Genomic DNA, 17769 nt, shown 5'->3' with positions numbered 1-17769 from the left:
AAAAAAAAAAAAAAAAAAAAAAAAAAAAAAAAAATTCCAACCTCAACTTCCCAAGGCTGGCTGTGCAAGAGACAGGCCCCGGTCTCCAGTTTTGGAGCTTCTGCTGCTGCTCCTTCCTCCCTACCTGACCAAGATTTTTTCTCCCTCTCTGTGCCCTTCACTAGGCCTACCTGGCTGGGCCACTGGGCTTAGGAACTCCGAAGCCCAAGCTGAGGCCTGACCTTTCACTTTCATCCAGGGCAAAGACATGGCCAAAATCAATCAGGGTGTGACCAAGGCCCCAACATTCATCTAGACAATGGCTCAAAAGACAGCTCTCGTTTTCACAGCTCTACAGCTATAGCACCCAAATCTGCTATGCATCGGTGCAGGATTTATATATAGATATAAATCCACCCAAGACACTACCCAGACTTACTGAACTAGAAGGTCCCGGCCTGGTTATCTATATTTCTCAGTAGGTTTGGGGGCGGGGCTCCACAGGTGAGTGAATTCACCCAGATCCCATGTGGCAACCACAAGGATGGTCCCTGACACTTTACATCACTTTAAGGTCAGCGGCCACCTGGGCTTTCCACCTTGTCTTGCCCTTAAGGACACTTAGTCGGCACCCAGGAGAAGCCTGTGTCTCTCCCCTGCCCGGTAAGGCTTGCTTTCCCAAGTCCCGAGGACACGCTGCTTCTGAGAGGACTGACCCTAGAAATACTCATCCCTCCCCCAGGAGGGGGTAAGTTACCAAAGGAACCCATGGGGGAGGAGCAGGCAGCATTAAGCACTTTCTAGAAATTAAGAGTGTTAAGATGAATTAGGCCTCCTAGTTCAGAAACCACTTGAGAAACAACACTCTCACCAAAACAGGAGGAAGGACAGTGATTCTGTCCCACCCAGTGCTCAAAGTCCGGGCTGCCGGCAGCACAGGTATCACCGACCGGCACATCCTTCACTGCAGGAACTAAGCTGCTCCACCTGCAAAGCACCCACCTTGACTCCATCTCTCTGTCAGGGGCACCATCTGGGGCACTGAAACTCTCCAAGTCCCACGCAGCACATGCTCAGGACACAAGGGTTTTGATGAAGATGATGATTATCTGGGACTTGTCCCAGGTGCCTCTGCAGCCAGGACATAATGGGCACAATAAGGAAAGTCACAGTAAGAGAAAATTCCTTGCACTGAAGAGGCACACACAGCTACTGATGCTGCTCTTCAGAAGACACACATCAGTGCTTCTCAAATTGCAAAGTGCAACAAAATCACTGGATCTTGTTAAAAGGTGTATTCTGATACCCAAAGTGTAGGTGGGCCTGAGAGAGCTCCCAGCTACCCATGCTGCTGCTGGCCCAGAGGCCACACCTGAGCAGAGGGCTGCACACGAGGGGGCTACAGAATGGCCAGACCTGACCCTGCTGAGGGGGCTCACTGTGTGCCGGGCTCTGCAGCTCTTTTACTATCCACACAACCAGCCCAGAAGATGGGAGGCCCATTTTACAGATGAGGAAACTAAGTTGTGGAGACAGTTTGTAACGTGCCCAGGTCCACACAGCTAGTAAGTAATGGAGCTGGAACTTGAACATGAAAATGCCAGACTCCAAGCCTATGACCTTAACCTTCAAGGTGTAGCAACTTTCAGAAAAGCTGAAAGCATATACTCCTGCCCTGGGTACCCTGAGAAGACAGAGGCTGTAAGAGGCCTGGCTACATATCACAGACCCTGAAGACCAGACCCCCTTCCAAAAGGTTGGCACAATCCCAGAGCACAGTGCCCTGAGATACTACTGAGGGGACCTCAGGGTTTTGTCCTGTCCTCAGCCCCTCAAAACCTTGTCTGAGAGCAGCCCAGCCTCCTCCAGCAGCCATCAGGGTCCAGAATTCCTGAGAGGCTGGGACCACAAGGAAGCTCTTGCAGGGCCCCCTGCTCAGCTAGAACACCTCTCCCAAGCTCTCTCTGCCTGACAAAGTTCACCAGGCCCCGTGTGGACTTGGGACTTGGCCCTCAGCCTCCCCCACACCCACCACTGAAGCAGAGGACAAAGTGGATGGAAGGGGTGGAGAGGAACAAGTCTGCTCACCTGTCATCAAGATTACAGCCCTAGTTACTCCTGCTGGTGGGGTCCCCAGGCCCTCATAACCAGCTCTCCACCTAGTTCTCAGAAAATGCAGCTGGGCTAACCAATGCCATCCAGCATAACTGGGGAGGCCCTGCACTCAGGGGAGAGCCGACCTGGGCAGCTGTCACACATACCCTTGCAAGTGCCAGGGAACTCCAGTCAGAGACAGACAGGGGTATGGGGGCTGTGGGTAGCTACAGCAGCAGGCCTGGACAATCTAACTCACCCCCAACTCTTAGCAGTCTAAAATTCAGACCCAAATAACAATGCCCGTTTCTGAGCCCCCACCCATCATTTATTCCAGACTCCAAACCTAGAAATCAGATTTGTCTCCTTTTTTCTTTTTTTCCCTCACTGCCTACATTTAAACTTTGAACTCTGTGAACTCTACGTGCAATTATCTCCAGAACTCACTCTCTCACCACTGTCACCCCATAGTCCCATCCACTAGCACCTCCCTGATGGACATTAGAACTCCCTGGTTGGCCGGGCATGGTGGCTCAGGCCTATAATCCCAGCACTTTGGGAGGCCGAGGCAGGTAGATCACGAGGTCAGGAAATTGAGACCATCCTGGCTAACATGGTGAAACCCTATCTCTACCAAAAATAGCTGGGCGTGGTGGTGAGCGCCTGTAGTCCCAGCTACTCGGGAGGCTGAGGCAGGAGAATGGCATGAACCTGGGAGGCGGAGCTTGCACGCCACTGCACTCCAGCCTGGGCGACAGAGCAAGACTCCTTCTCAAAAAAAAAAAAAAAAAAAAAAGAACTCCCTGTTTACCTGATGTCCATGTTCCACCCAGCAAAGATATGAAGTCGGAGCTCATCACGCCCCGCTCTCCCTCACTCAGCACCTTTTGGGGCTCAGCTCCTACGACTCGCTGCATCTCTTATTCCACTCGGGCCACACTGATCCTTCTGGTGTCCCTGAACCCATCAGGTGTATTCCCACCTCAAGGCCACTGCACGTGCTGCTCCCTCTGCCCAAGACGCAGGCCAGACCTTCCGGCCACGGTTCACTCACTCACTCGAGTCAGGGCTCTGTTCATCCGAGCCTCCTCAGTCTTCCCCGAGTACCCCAACTGCAACCACCCTTCACCCTCTTTATGTTTTTTATTTTTATTTTTATTTTTTGAAATGGGGTTTCACTCTTGTTGCCCAGGCTGGAGTGCAATGGCTCGATCTCAGCTCACTGCAACCTCCGCATCCCGGGTTCAAGCGATTCTCCGGCCTCAGTCTCCTGAGTACCTGGGATTACAGACATGTGGGCCACCCTGCCCAGCTAATTTTGTATTTTTAGTAGAGACGGGGTTTCTCCATGTTGGTAATGCTGGTCTTGAACTCACGACCTCAGGTGATCCACCTGCCTCGGCCTCCCAAAGTGCTGAGATTACAGGCGTGAGCCACTGCACCCAGTCCCCCTCACCCTCTTTCATCATCATACTGACCACAAGCTGGTACTGTATGTGTGCGCACACACATGTCCCCACGTGCACATCAAGGTGACAAAATGCTGCGTGTGTTCAAGGCTTGTTAGCATCTGTCTTTCCTCACTCGTCAAGTGCATTATTCTGCTCATCTCTGTACCCCCAGCACTCAACAGTGGACACTCAAATTTATTTGCTCAATGAGCCAACAAATTATTCTGTGACTAACGTGGGCCCCCTTCACAACTGCTCTATGGTTTTCTATTGCTACAAACCCAAGGGTCTTACTCGTGAGAGCTGGAGCTCCCAAAGAGCAAAGAGGGTCCCCACCCCACCCCCTAAACAGGAGCCTCTGGAGGGAAGGAGCCAGAGATGTCAGGCTTAAAGGGAGGTTTCCAAAATGAGACCTTCCTTAACTGTGAGACACTTCCTCAGCCCCCAACTGAACTAAGAATCTCACTAACTTCCCTGGGAGAGAAGATGCCCAACCAGATGTGGGAAGCGTCCAGCTTTGTGAACAGAAGAGTCACTGTTGACCCAACTCCAGCCCATCTCTTGGCCCTCAAGGGCCACAAATCTTACCCCATTACCAACTACAATCACTCAGTTAGCACCTACTGTGTGCTGACACAATACTAAGCACTGAACACATGGAATTACATCTTACTCAATCCTCTTAACAACCCTATGAGGTTGATATGGGAGGCAGACTCTGGGAGTGGCTAAGAGCACGGACTTCGGCGCCAGGCTGCCTGGGTTAAGCCCCAGCCCCACCACATGCTGGCTGTGTGACCTCATTTCTATGCCTCCATTTCCTAGCCTGTCTATAAAATGGTGGTAGCAGCTTACCCTCTCCTCACAAGACAACAGGCTGAATAACCCACCCCAAAAATCTGAAATCTGAAATGCTCCAAAACTTTCTGAGCACCAATATCATGCTCAAAAGAAATGGTCACTGGAGCATTTTGGATTTTTATATCGATGCTCAACTGGCCAGATAATACAAATATTCCAAAATCCAAAGTACAAAACACTTCTGTCCCAAGCATTTGGAATAAGGATCTTCAACTTGCATGACGATTCAATGGTCTATGCGTGGAGCGCTCAGAACAGGGTCCGGCACGCAGGAAACGCACACGAGCATCGGCTCTCACATTCAGCAGATGTGAGCACTGAGGTAAGGAGACGTGCACTGGGTCCAGTAACACAGTAAGCAGGAGAGCCAGAACTGGAACGCAGGCTCCCTGCCTCCAGAGCCCCCGACCTTGACCACTATACTATGCTGCCTCCCTCTGCAAGTACAACACACACTCACCCCCTATGCCCAGGAATCCCTACGTCTCTGCCCAACCAAGGAATCCAAAGGAAAGTCACCCCCCTATTTCTCTAGAGCAGGGGGTATGTGTTAGATGGGAGGAAAAATCACACCTTTATTTCCCCAATCTCTAACAAAATTTAGCATGTCTTCCCACTATGAATTTTTGCAACAGTAGTAGTATAGAAGCAGTACCTGTACGCTTGTCACCAAGAGAAACCGGATTATTTTCCTATCACATTTCAGCAATTACAGATGTCACAAATATTTATACTCATCACTACTTTGAATTGTAAAGTCATTAGATCTCCTGTAGATCTCATTATTTAATACAGTAATAAAGCACTTATGTTTCTTTAATAAATGCTTTTGTTGTGTTTTGTTTTGTTTTCTTTTGAGACAGAGATTTGCTCTTGTTGTCCAGGCTGGCATGCAATGGCACTGCCTCGGCTCACTGAAACCTCCGCCTCCTGTGCTCAAGCGATTCTCCTGTCTCAGCCTCCCAAGTAGCTGGGCTGACAGGCACCCACCACCACACCCAGCTAATTTTTGTATTTTTAGTAGAGACGTGGTTTCACCATGTTGGCCAGGCTGGTCTCAAACTCCTGACCTCAGGTGATCCACCCACCTCGGCCTCCCAAAGTGCTGGCTTTTTTTTTTTTTTTTTTGAGAGGGAGTCTCGCTCTGTCACCCAGGCTGGAGTGTAGTAGCGCAATCTCTGCTTACTGCAAGCTCTGCCTCCCGGATTCACGCCATTCTCCTGCCTCAGCCTCTCGAGTAGCTGGGACTACAGGCGCCTGCCACCACGCCCAGCTAATTTTTTGTATTTTTAGTAGAGACAAGGTTTCACCGTGTTAGCCAGGATGGTCTTGATCTCCTGACCTCGTGATCCGCCCGCCTTGGCCTCCCAAAGTGCTGGGATTACAGGCGTGAGCCACCGCGCCCGGCAGTGCTGGCTTTTATATTGAGAACTACACTTCAACACCATTGGTGTACTTTGCAATGCTGTATATTTAAAGACCTTATTCTGAGGAGTCCATGCACCAAAAGAGCTGAGAAAACCTGCTTTAGAGTGGGGAGGGAGCAAACTCAGCAGAAGGCTAGGTCCTCCCCTCCCTGCCCACTGCATGGCACCCAGGCTGAGAGCTCAAAGCAGAGGATGGGTGCTGCTCCCATTTCCCACCCAGCTAAGGGAACGGGGACCTGGTGAAGGGCAAGAAGCTGGCTGAAGGCCCTAAGATTCCCCAGCGTCACGCCACAGTGCTCAGGCTGACCCTCAAACCCTTGCATGCTGATGAAGGTGACTCCAGAGAAACAAAAACAGCCACATGTACCTGCTAGCTGGGAGCAGGCTACTCTGGAGCTTGTTTTGATCTGCCCCCAACATCACAGTCCCCAGTTTCCCTGGGCTGGTCCCCACCTGAGCCTCACCTGCTATGGCTACAACCCACCAAATCTGTAGCTTCCTCCTTCTGGCTGTAGCCACTACCCCAACCTCTTCCAAAGACAGGCCTCTTCCAAAGACACCACAAAAATGCACAAATGAAGCACACAGGAAGGCTCAAGGGGAGGGATTTAACTTCGGGAGAAGGGTGCAGGACGTGGCATTTATATTGGGCCCCTAACAATGGGTGGGAAAGAGGCGAGGAGGGGGTAGGGAGACATTCCAGGTGCGAGGGACAGAACATGCAGACTGCAGATGTGCAGGCAGGAAAAGACTGCCCCTAATGTCACACTAAGGAGCCATAATTGTATTCTGGGCCCTGAAATGCACAACAGGGTACAACACAAGGACAGGACTGACAAGGCTGCAGGAAGAGGGAGGGACGGCAGAGAGGTGAGGCAGGGGACCAGCAAGGGACAGTCACAGCCCAGGGTAGCTCCCATGGCCAGGCTGACCTGAGCAACTCCTAATGCCTTAGCAGTTATTTCTCACCATTAATTAAAAACTGGCACTCTGGTTTATAAAAAGGCAGCAGCAACTAAGGTAATAGTCCAGAGCAGAGGTTAAAAAAAATTTTTTTTAAGCCTGAAATGGGACAGGAACAATGGGGGAGGCAGGAGAGCCAGAGGGCCCCTTGGGAGCACCCCTTTTTCGCCCCCTGCAGCAGCACTATGGCAGAGCCACTCCACTTTGATCTCTCACTACTGTTGACAGCAGGGACAGTTACTTACCTTTTATCCCTAACCACCTGAGAAGGGGCCCGAGATGCAGAACATCTTCTAACACCTGACGGGTAAATGACATGGAATTGGAGCGCTCGGCTTTTGTCTCAGAAACAAGTTGGAAAAACAATGATTTTAAGGGCATTGTGTGAGAACCCCAGTGGATTGGAAGACAGGAGACCTAGGTTCTAGTTCTGGCTCTGCCTTACTAAGTGGCTTGAAGCAGCCATTTCACCTCTGTAAAATAAGGGTGATAAAATCAGGCAGTTAAAGACAAGGTAAAGTGAAACTAGAACTATTATATTCAGAGTTTGGTGAGACAGTCGGAAAACGCTTTTTCCCAGAGCCTCCTCCACCCTGATGCCTGCTCTCCTCTCCAAGTGCCCACCCCAGCAGCCTGCCTCACACACCGGCACACAGGAGCTGTGTGGGCCTCAAGCCAACCCCTGCTGTCTCCCCGCATCCACCGCCTACCCCACCTTTTGATTTGGTATCTACAGTAAAACTGCAAACCAGGCATAATTGCAGGACAGGATACAGCCTCTTATCAGGCCAGAAGATGATTCTTATCACCTGGCCTGGCACCATGCCTGGCACCAGCAACCTTTGGAGGGAGCCCAGGTCCTCATTCATGAGTTCCCCCTGCCTCTGTGGGGACAGCTCACTCAGCCCTCCTCAGATCCCAGCCAGGTCCAGCCTCGCTCCCTCCTGGGCACAAGCACTTCGTCTAATCTTCATCCTAATACTGTAGGCTCCAAAGGTCTGTCATTGTCAGCTCACCCAGCACAAGGAAAAGCTGCAAAAATGGCTGGAGACGAGTCAAACCACAGAGAGCAACAGAAAAGATGTAGGGTTGATAGCACAGTGTAGGGAGAAAAGCATCAGGCTTAGACATCAGAAGTCTGGCTGCCACTAAAGAGTCGTGTGACCTTGGACAGGTCATTCCACCTCCTGAGACCCCAGTCTCCATATTCGCAAAAATGGTGGTCCCCTGGCCGGGCGCGATGGCTCAAACCTGTAATCCCAGCACTTTGGGAGGCCGAGGCGGGCGGATCACGAGGTCAGGAGATCAAGAGCATCCTGGCTAACCCGGTGAAACCCCGTCTCTACTAAAAAAAATACAAAAAACTAGCCGGGCGAGGTGGCGGGGGCCTGGGGTCCCAGCTACTCGGGAGGCTGAGGCAGGAGAATGGCGTAAACCCGGGAGGCGGAGCTTGCAGTGAGCTGAGATCTGGCCACTGCACTCCGGTCTGGGCAACAGAGCGAGACCCTGTCTCAAAAAAAAAAAAAAAAAAATGGTGGTCCCCCTGTCTGCCCTCAGGGAAGAATAAAATGAGGTGACACTGGGAAGGCACCCTTAAAAGTAGGCCAAACCACACAGAAAGATGTGGCTTTATTGTCTATTGAAGGCCTTTTACAGGCCATCATCAGGCCCACATAAGTGAGGTGGCCCAGGACCAAAAAGCAACAACCCTGCCCAGAAGAAAGGAGAGAACCTACAAGATGACCTCTCTCAGGGGATCTCTGGCAGGTGGAAAAATAAAGAAGAAATTCCACTTAACCCATCCCCTTCGCCAGTGTGCTCCTAACCCCATATTCACCCTGAGCAGGAGACTCAGGTTGAGGAAGACAAAACCAAGTGGCAATGGTCCCCTCTGCCAAGGTCTCAGTTCAGACCCCACAACGGGAGGAGACAAACAATAACTCCCCTGCCAGGCTCATGGGAAGTACAGAACTGTGTGGTGAGAACGTTGCATTTGGGAAAACAAAAATGGGGGAGGGAAGAAAATACACAACACATTTGCCTCTAAATGCAGAAAATACCTTTGGAAGGTTACACAAGAACTGGTAATGTTGGATGTCTCTGAAGAGAGTAGCTAGGTGACTCAAGGTGGGGCAAGGGAAATCTTTTTCATTACGTGCCCTTCTGTACCTTTAGAATTTGGGCCAGGTGAACTACTCAAAAGTAAATGGGGGCCGGGTGCAGTGGCTCATGCCTATAATCCCCACACTTTGGGAGGCTGAGGTGGGCAGATCACTTGAGGTCAGGAGTTCGAGACCAGCCTGGCCAACATGGTGAAACCCTATCTCTATTAAAAATACACAAAATAGTTGGGCATGGTAACATGCACCTGTAGTCCCAGCTACTCGGTAGGCTGAGGCAGGTGAGTCACTTGAACCTGGGAGGAGGAGGCTGCAGTGAGCCAAGATCACACCACTACACTCCAGCCTGGGCAACACAGCAAGACTCTGTCTCAAAAAAAAAAAAAGTAGTAAATAGGAAGTAAAGAAAGGCTGTTTTGCTGAGAGCAGCACACAGGAAACTAAGCTTGGCTCCCCTCACTCCCTCTCCTGGCCCAGTCCCACCACACTCACAGTTTCCCTGCCTCCAACTCACCCTGCCTCTAATCAGATCTCACCTGCTATTCAAGGCCTTGCCTCTCCCAAGAAGCCCACCCTGATCACTCCAACTGGTGAGCTCCTTCTCCTGATCCCCTCATTCTCTCACACTTTTTACATGCTGCTTTGTAGAGGAACTGTCCTTGCTGCGTTAGGCTTGTCTCAAACATATTTTAGCCCTTCTAGAAAAAGGGCTATCCACTTTATTTCCCTGGTTTCCCCCACAGCACTGACCTAAGCACAGTGGTTACAATGGTTGTTCAGTAATTGCTTCCTGGACATTGTGAAACAGAAGGGAAAAAATAGCAAATGACTGTATTGCTGCAGGAGGAAGAACAGGATGGCTCGGAGTGTTCTGTCACAGTAAAACCAGCATGTGACGTCTTGGGAAGGATTACAGAGTCTGGTATGTGCTGATGCCCCCAAACCCTGCTTGAAAGGAGCAAATCTCCCAGGGGTGAAAAGTGCCCTGGTGGAAAGTGAGGCTGACCTTCTCAGGCCTCACTCCACTCCCTTTTTTTCTTCTGTTTTTGAGATAGGATCTTACTCTGTCACCCAGGCTGGAGTGCAGTGGGGCAATCATTGCTAATTGCAGCCTTGAACTCCCAGGCTCAAGTGATCCTCCCACCTCAGTCTCCTGAGTAGCTGGGACTGCTAGTGCGCACCACCATGCCCAGCTAATTTTTTGTATTTTTGTAGAAATGGAGTCTTGCTATGTTGCCTAGGTTGCTCTTGAACTCTTGGCCTTCAGTGATCCTCCTGACTCGGTCTCCCAAAGTGCTGGGATTACAGGCATGAGCTACCACAGCCAGCCCTCACTCCACTCCTGAGAGTTATCTGGTGGCAGTGACTCCCTCCCAAAGTAAGAGATAACACCCCCCAGCCTCTGAGACGTACACAAGGCTAGAGCTGCAGACCAAATGTGCTTATCCCAATAAACCAAGGACTCACCCAGGAGAAGCAGGTCATGCTTACAAAGCACCAGATTAACCCCCGAGATCCATGTCAAGGAGGAGAGAGGAAGCCTTAGCAGGCAGCAGCTGAGCACCTGGCCCTGTGCAGAGCAGGGTCATGGGAGGAGACATGGGGGAAGACTGAAGTGGGCAGTGTGGTGTAGTGGCCAAGAGCACAGACTCGGAAGCCAGATTGCCTAGGTTCACATCCTGACTTTGTGCCATGTGCTGTGGTCAAGTCCAGTGACTCATGCCTATAATCTCAGCACTTTGGGAAGCTGAGGCAAGAGGATCACTTGAGAGTTCATGGCTGCAGTGAGCTATGATGGCACCACTGCACTCCAGCCTGAGTGATGGAGCCAGACCCTGACCCCACCCCCCAAAAAAAGAAAGAAAAAGCAAAGTCACTTTACCTCTCTATGCCAAGGTTTCCTCAGCTGTTAAACAGTGCCTACACCTCAAGGGCTTGCTGTGGACAAACGGAAGTCCAGTCCTTAAGACAGTGCCAGCACCTAGACAGGCCTTCATCAGTGATGTACTAGACCAACCAGGCAATGAAAATAATGCACCAAAACAGGTGCCAATGCTCCAGGTGTGGGGATTCAGAGAAGGCTGGGGAGGCAGATGGGTTCCATGATGGCCGACAGGTCCGGTGTGTGTCCCCTCCTCACAGAGGTGTGCCTTGACCACAGCCGGCACCAGTGGCTCTATCTACTCCCAACATCTCCAGGGCTCCCAAAACATAGCACTTGCCTATAGGGCTTCCTCCAAATGGAGGGGGATTTCCAGGCCTCCCCTTCTCTGGAATCTCTCCCCTACCAGTGGCCCACTCTTGGCCTTTCAGGCCTCCAGAACTGCCTTGGGATTGGACTGCCCTTCCAGGTCAACAGAGAAGCCCAATGCCCCATCTCACTAAAACCCGGCAGGCACTTCCACAGAAACCCTGGGGTACACACAGGGCTCCAAATGCCACCTCTTCTTTATCCCAAATCCTACAGCTCTGTGGGCTGCCCGGATCTAATGGAAACCACACAGGGCACACTCTCCACTAAGTGCTGGGTAGTTGAGAGTGTGCAGCTGTCCCTCTGTGAGTCTCAGTTTCCTGTCTGAGCTCTCTTCCAGCTCCCATGATGGAGTCCCATGAGTAAGGGCTGTGCTCCCTTCCCCACTACCAGGTGAACCAAAGGTCAAGGTGGCCTGTGATACCCCCTCCTCACCCTGCAGCTTCTTGGAGGTGCTGGCTGCTCCTGGGAGCCCCATTTTGGGAGGCCCTACTTACTGCTCCTGAGAGGCCGGGGCCCAGCTCCACACAGAGGCCTCATGTGGCCAGCCAAGCCTTTCTCTGGCCACCATTGTTCCCAAGGCAGAAATAACCTCAGGCCAGCTCAGTAAGGGCATAGTGATCAGACTCTTCCCCAATGGGACTGCCAGGTGCCCAGCAGACTCACGTGTGGACTCATTTTTATTACTTGGCCGTGGGGAAAAACAAAACTGCTTCATGACTACACCATTTTGCAAAAGAAAGAAAAAGAGGACTGCTTCCCCTGGAGCAGAGCGACAACAGCTCCTGTTCTTATGTTCATCATCTGTCCCTGCGCAGCGTGGGAAGGGCAGGAGAACATCTGGACAAAGCCAGGCCAGTGGTTTAGACAAGAGCGTCACAGCACTGAGGTGGCAGCAGTGACAAGCGGGGCGGGCAGCTCCCAGCAGAGAAGGACAGCCCTCAAGGTCACCAGGATGTGGCTCTGCTGAGCTGTGCCTTGCAGTCAGCTGCCTACAAGGACAGGCACGCGGGGCAGAGATGGGGCTGACCACAGGCCCCTTGAAACTCCCTGGTTCCAGCCAGGGCTCAGGGCCAGGGGCAGATGGGGAGGGCAGGGGAAGCTGCTGGGCCAGAGAGGAGGAGCTGCCCAGCCTGACTGAGGAGTCACACTTCCTACCCCACCCCACACCCCCAGACGCTGCTGCTCAAGCAACCCCAAATAAAAACTACCCCATAACTAAGGGCAGTGGAGCTTCTGCATACCAATGACTGGCTTCTGAGTGCAGCCACACCCTTCCACTGCAGCCAGAGCAGACCTCCCCAGCAGTCCCACAGGCCTCCCACGCCAGCTCTGGGGCTGGAGCAGGAGCCAAGGCCAGGGGCTCCAGTGACTATGGCTGTTTCCCGAGGAGCAGAGTCACACCCAGAAGCCAATAGAGAGAAGGCTGTGAGGTCACACACCATCTGCCCACAACTGTCTGCCCAGGCTGTCTGTGGGTTACAGGATAGACGGAAGCCTTCAAAGACCATCCCAGCCTTAGGCCAACAGGATGCATGTCCCCTCAGGTGCCTCCCAGTGCCCCCAAACCCACCCACCTAAGGAGGTCTCAGAACACCATGACCAGCCAGGCAGAAGGCTTTCATCTCAGACCTACATCCTTCATAGCCTTAGGTCTCCGAGCTCCCTTGCCAAGTGGCACAGTCTAAGCAGGGCCTGAATGGAGCCTCTTGCAGGCCATGATTCATGGTCACAACAGTTTTAGTCTTTGTGATGATAAAAGACAAACTGATCCCAACCCAAGTTCCCAAGAAGCCAGCCTCTAACCATTGATCCAACAGGCCCAGGATGATGATCCTGTCTGCCACACTCCAGGGACCATTTCACCCTTATCAGGATGAGGGAGAAGGTGGACAGGGGCTCCATATAACACAGTTGTGCTCTCTCCTCCTCCTCTCCTGAAACACACAAAGACCAGCATTCCAGGGCAAAGAATGCTAATTGCATTTTGCAGCCTTGAACTCCCGGGCTCAAGTGATCCTCCCACCTCAGTCTCCTGAGTAGCTGGGACTGCTAGTGCGCACCACCATGCCCAGCTAATTTTTTGTATTTTTGTAGAAATGGAGGCTTGCTATGTTGCCTAGGTTGCTCTTGAACTCTTGGCCTTCAGTGATCCTCCTGGCAAAGACCAGGTCTCCCCGAGCAAAATGGCCCTGTGGCAGATGCCCTGTCTTCTTACTCCAAAACCTTTGCTGCTGCTTCCTTCCTTCCCTCTTCTGATATATTCAGGTCCACTCCCTGAGGGTGTGATTCACACCAATTGCATAAAGGCCAGAAAGGTCCAAATGACCCATCTGACCCCACAAGGAACAAGGAGAACTAACTAACCACCACATCCCATCCCTGTCTTGGGAGTCAGGGAGGCAAACACAGGATACTCACTGGGGAGTGCTAAGAAGGACGTTGCGCCAGGCGTGGTGGCTTATGCCTGTAATCCCAGCACTTTGGGAGGCCACGGCAGGTGGGTCACCTGCGGTCCGGAGTTTGAGACCAGCCAGGCCAACATGGCGAAACCCAGTCTCTACTAAAAATACAAAAATTAGCCTGGTGTGGTGGCACACACCTGTAATCCCAGCTACTCAGGGGACTGAGGCAGGAGAATCACTTGAACCTGGGAGGCAGAGATTGCAAGTGAGCCAAGATTCCGCCACTGCACTCCAACTTGGGCAACAGAGTGAGACACTGTCTTAAAAAAAAAAAAAAAAAAAAAAAAGGTAAAAACCAGAAAATAAATCGCAGAGAAGCATCCACGACTTCCAGACTCACAGGAACATGATGATCCATGGACAGTTCTACTGAGGGAGGGGAGATCATTAGTTTCCTTGTGTACTACCGTTACATTTTGTTTTGAGAATATCCTCTTCAATTATTTGGAAGCCTCTGGTGAAATTCCTCATTTCAAAGACTGCCCCACTGACACAAGACCTTCGGAGGCTGCTGAAGCACCTACCACCCCAGCCACCACCATCACACAAAACAGGGCCCCAGAGTCACCACCACGCTAATATTTTGAGAGCTTCTATGTATCCAGAACTACATTAAGGCTTTTACAGATGGTGTCTTATCTAATCTGTACAACTCTATGATCATCATCACGACTTTTTTAGAAGTGAGGAAGTGGGCTAAGTAACCTGCCTGCTGGTAAGTCACAGAACTGAGAATGAAACCCCAGTCTCCAGGTTTTGACGCCCTGGGCAACGTCCTCCCTTCCCAACAGGGCAGGGGCAGCTCCAGACAGGGCTGCCAGGGAGGAGAGCTGCAGAGCTGCAGGGCTTATCTGAGCCTGGCTTCAGGACTGCAGAGGCCTTTCAAGCCCAGCCCTAGTTCTTGAGCCTCTAGCAGCAAATAGAATGCAGAAAGCTGCAAAGGGCCAGCTCATTTTGCTGGGAACTCTTGTACTCTTCTGTGTACTCCATCACCCATGATTCTGAGGCTTTTCCTAGGCTCTAAGTTCTAGACTGTCTCCCCCACCCCATAAGAAGCTCTTCCAGACATTGTTACCAAAACCTCCCTTCACCATCACTGCTCTGCACTGATCACCCACCATGTACAGGGACTGTACTAGGTGCTTAAGTTGCATTTTCATTTCATCCCTCACATCAACCCTATGAAGGTATAAATTATCTCCATTTTACAGATGTGAAAACTGAGGCACCAAGAGTTTATATGACTTGCCACAGGTGGCAGTTTTGGGACTGGGATCTGTCCAGTGCCACTCTGCAGCCCCTTCTCAACCATGAAGGTACCCTTCCCCAGTCAGGTCCTCTCTTGGCAAAGGGCCACCATCTGCCCTGCCTGACACCACCACAGCCAATTCCTGGAGTCAAGGAATAGATACTTTTCTTTTCCACCATTATCCAAAGCTGAGGAGGGTACACCCTGGTCTTCTCTGCTTTGCCCTCTCCCTACCAGGCAGCATTCAGACTCAGTCTCCGTAGCCCACACCAGGGTGCTCCAGGAAATACCACCAGGAATGACCACTAGAGCCAGAGGTGGGGACCACAGCAGGGGTGACAGCCCTCCTCCTCTGTCAGTGGGCATGACGTTAGGTCCAGTAAACTAGAGCACCAGGCCAACTTCACATACTTTCCTCTGCCCACCCTAAGTGACCATCCCCACTCCTGTTCCCTCCCAGTTCTAGAAATAAACCAGGTCATAGCATCAGAGAAAACAGCCAGGTGCATGTGGAAAGATCCTGGTGGAAAAGATCATTTCTATAAAGTAAATTAAGGCTCCCATTCAGATCAAGGGGTGGTAAGTCAAATTCTCCAAGACAGGCTGTTCTTGGCTGAAAATGGGTCCACCTGGACCTACAGGCTTGGCCAGCTCAGCTAAGGAAGATCCAGAGGCCAAGAGGAAAGCATGGGCAGGAACTGGAAAAAACAATCAAAGAAGCTGCTCCCTGCAGGCCTGGAGCCTTTTTTTGGTCTGCCTCCTCTTGTTCCCCCAGCACCCCCCGAAACAGATGTGTCATCTACCAGTCTGGTCAGAGTAGCTGATTGGTGGAGGGTGAAGGACTGGGGGAAGGGGTGGGATGATTTGGGGGACAGGCACTTCCTCTGAAAAAGAATGGGCTAAGAGATCCAGGGGAGAGCTTTTCGCCCCATATACCCACCCCCTTGGGCTCCAGGAACCAGGAAGGAGGGAGAGGACAGAAAGGAGGAAAAAAACAAAACAAGGTCCAAGCTATACCACATGATTCCACACCCAGCCACCAAACAGCAAGTCATGAAGGAAGGAGCGGAGCAGGCCAGGGGATGGGGAGATGGAGTTAAGTCACAGCCACGCCTGGAACCTGCCCTGCACTAATGCCCTCCTCATCCCAGGCCACAGAGAGACAGCCAGGAAGGTCATTTCACACCCATGTTTCGGAAAATATTCAAGGTCAGATCCTTTTTACCTAAATCCTGCTTTCATTTGGGTTTGCAGCAGGCTCATCCCCTTCCTCCTGCAAGCTTTCCTGGATTTATTCACTCAATGGATGCCATTCCACCAGGGCAAACGTTTCCGGCACCTCTCCTGACCTAAGGCACAGTCCTGGCCCAATCCCCTTACCCTCCTACCCAGATCACTCCCAAGTTAACCACTTGAGTGATCCACAGCAGGCTGTCAGCCCCCGGACTGGCTTCCAGCTCCTGCCCAAGCCCAAAACAGGAAATGGGGCTCCAAGGCTGAAGCCTTGATCTTAACACAGGCAAGGTTAAATGCTGCCAAAATAAATGATTTTAAAAAAACCTGGCCCATTGAGGTGGAAATGACCAGGAGATAATCTCCTGCTATGCATTAACCATGCCGCTGCCTCCTACCTCAGGCAGGGCAGGGCAGGCAGGCCACTGGAAGGCTGACTCAAGTGTTTCCTTTCTTTGCTTAGGAGATCCTCCTGCCAGGGACCAGGGACACAGGACAGGGACACAGGACACAGAGGGACAGGATGGGGGGGTGACATCTCTAGATAGTGGAGGGCATCTTGAGAGCCAGGCAAGAAGCAGATGCCCTCTGCAGCCAGCTTCTACGTTTAGTGGGGTAATCAACATTCAACCTCGCCCTGGAGAAAGACACCTGGCCTTCCTTCCCCCGCAGGGCAAGTCTGTGCCTCTCCACTCCCCTGCCGGACAGGCGCCCGCAGTTCCCCTCCCCTTTGAGGAAAGGGAGGCAGGCCCGGAGGTTCTAAGAATAGCCCCAAGATTTCCCTTCTTGAGGTTTCCATAGCCCCAAAGCCTCTGAATCTCACTCCTAACTTTATGTGACAATCTACTCCCAACGTTCGCCACCACTTGAACCTCCCCCAGGCCTCCCAGGGACCACTAGCGGCGGAGCCCCACACAGCGCACGTTTGGGGAGCATGAAGGCGATCCCGAAATGCGAAGAACCAACGTGTCTGTCGGTTTACGACCTTGAGCGCGAGGCAAGGGGCTCACCCGCCCGGCGGAAGTTCGGGGTCCTGATCCCCCACCAGCCCCGCCCAGTTAGGCCTTTAGCCGTTTCTGTGCCCCCGCGCCCCCTACTCACTGCGTGTGCTGGGCGCGGCCTGCGCCGAAGACCTCGTCCAGCGCCACCGTGGCCTGGCCCAGGAACTTGTCGACGCCGATAAGCGAGCGGTGCATGGTGGTGAGCACCAGCTCGCAGGCGGCGGCGGAGCTCGCGGCCCAGGGCGCCGGGCCCGCGTCGGCCTCCTGCGCCCGCAGCAGGCCATCCAGGGCCCCGGGCGGCAGCTCAAAGGAGCACTCCTCACGCCACTCCGGGCAGCCGTGCGTCTTCTCCACCACCGACGTACTGTACTTCTCGCGGCCCACCTGGATCACAGTGTACGCGTCGCTGGTGCTGCCCGCGCCCGAGCTCTTGCCCCGCAGCCCGCGGGCCCGCAGCACCGTCACCTGGACGTGCGTGGGCAGCCAGCGGGAAGGCCCCGCCGCCGGCTCCGCGCCCCGCACCAGGGCCATGGCGGGGAAGCGGCGGGCGAGGTCTGGCCGAGCCGGTGCAGACCCCGGGACCTGGTGACAAACTCGGCCGCGGCAGAAGGCGGTCAGGAACCGACTCCGAGCGCCGCCGCAGCTGCCGGCTGGGCTGGGCCGGGCCGACCGGCC

The 17769-nt window shown here is 52.7% G+C and overlaps 1 protein-coding gene across 6 annotated transcripts in view; it reads right to left on the bottom strand.

Annotated features, from left to right (window-relative positions):
* RAB11FIP5 (RAB11 family interacting protein 5) overlaps positions 1–17763 on the bottom strand; it is a 39027-nt gene extending 21264 nt beyond the window's left edge. For all 6 annotated transcript variants that reach the window (XR_001886474.1, XM_017876667.1, XM_017876676.1 and 3 more), the window contains exon 1: positions 17195–17763. Coding sequence is in view for 5 of the 6 variants with exons in the window: in XM_017876667.1 (XP_017732156.1) it covers positions 17195–17625 (431 nt within the window). In the remaining variant the exon portion in view is untranslated. The remainder of the gene's footprint in view (positions 1–17194) is intronic.
* Between the last annotated feature and the right edge of the window lie 6 nt (positions 17764–17769).

This window comes from Rhinopithecus bieti, unplaced genomic scaffold (assembly GCF_001698545.2).
Source record: "Rhinopithecus bieti isolate Rb0 unplaced genomic scaffold, ASM169854v2 scaffold_1058, whole genome shotgun sequence".
In the NCBI taxonomy this organism is placed as follows: domain Eukaryota; kingdom Metazoa; phylum Chordata; class Mammalia; order Primates; family Cercopithecidae; genus Rhinopithecus; species Rhinopithecus bieti.
The sequence above is the reverse complement of the archived record's forward strand: the minus strand, read 5'-3'. Positions and strand labels throughout refer to the sequence as shown.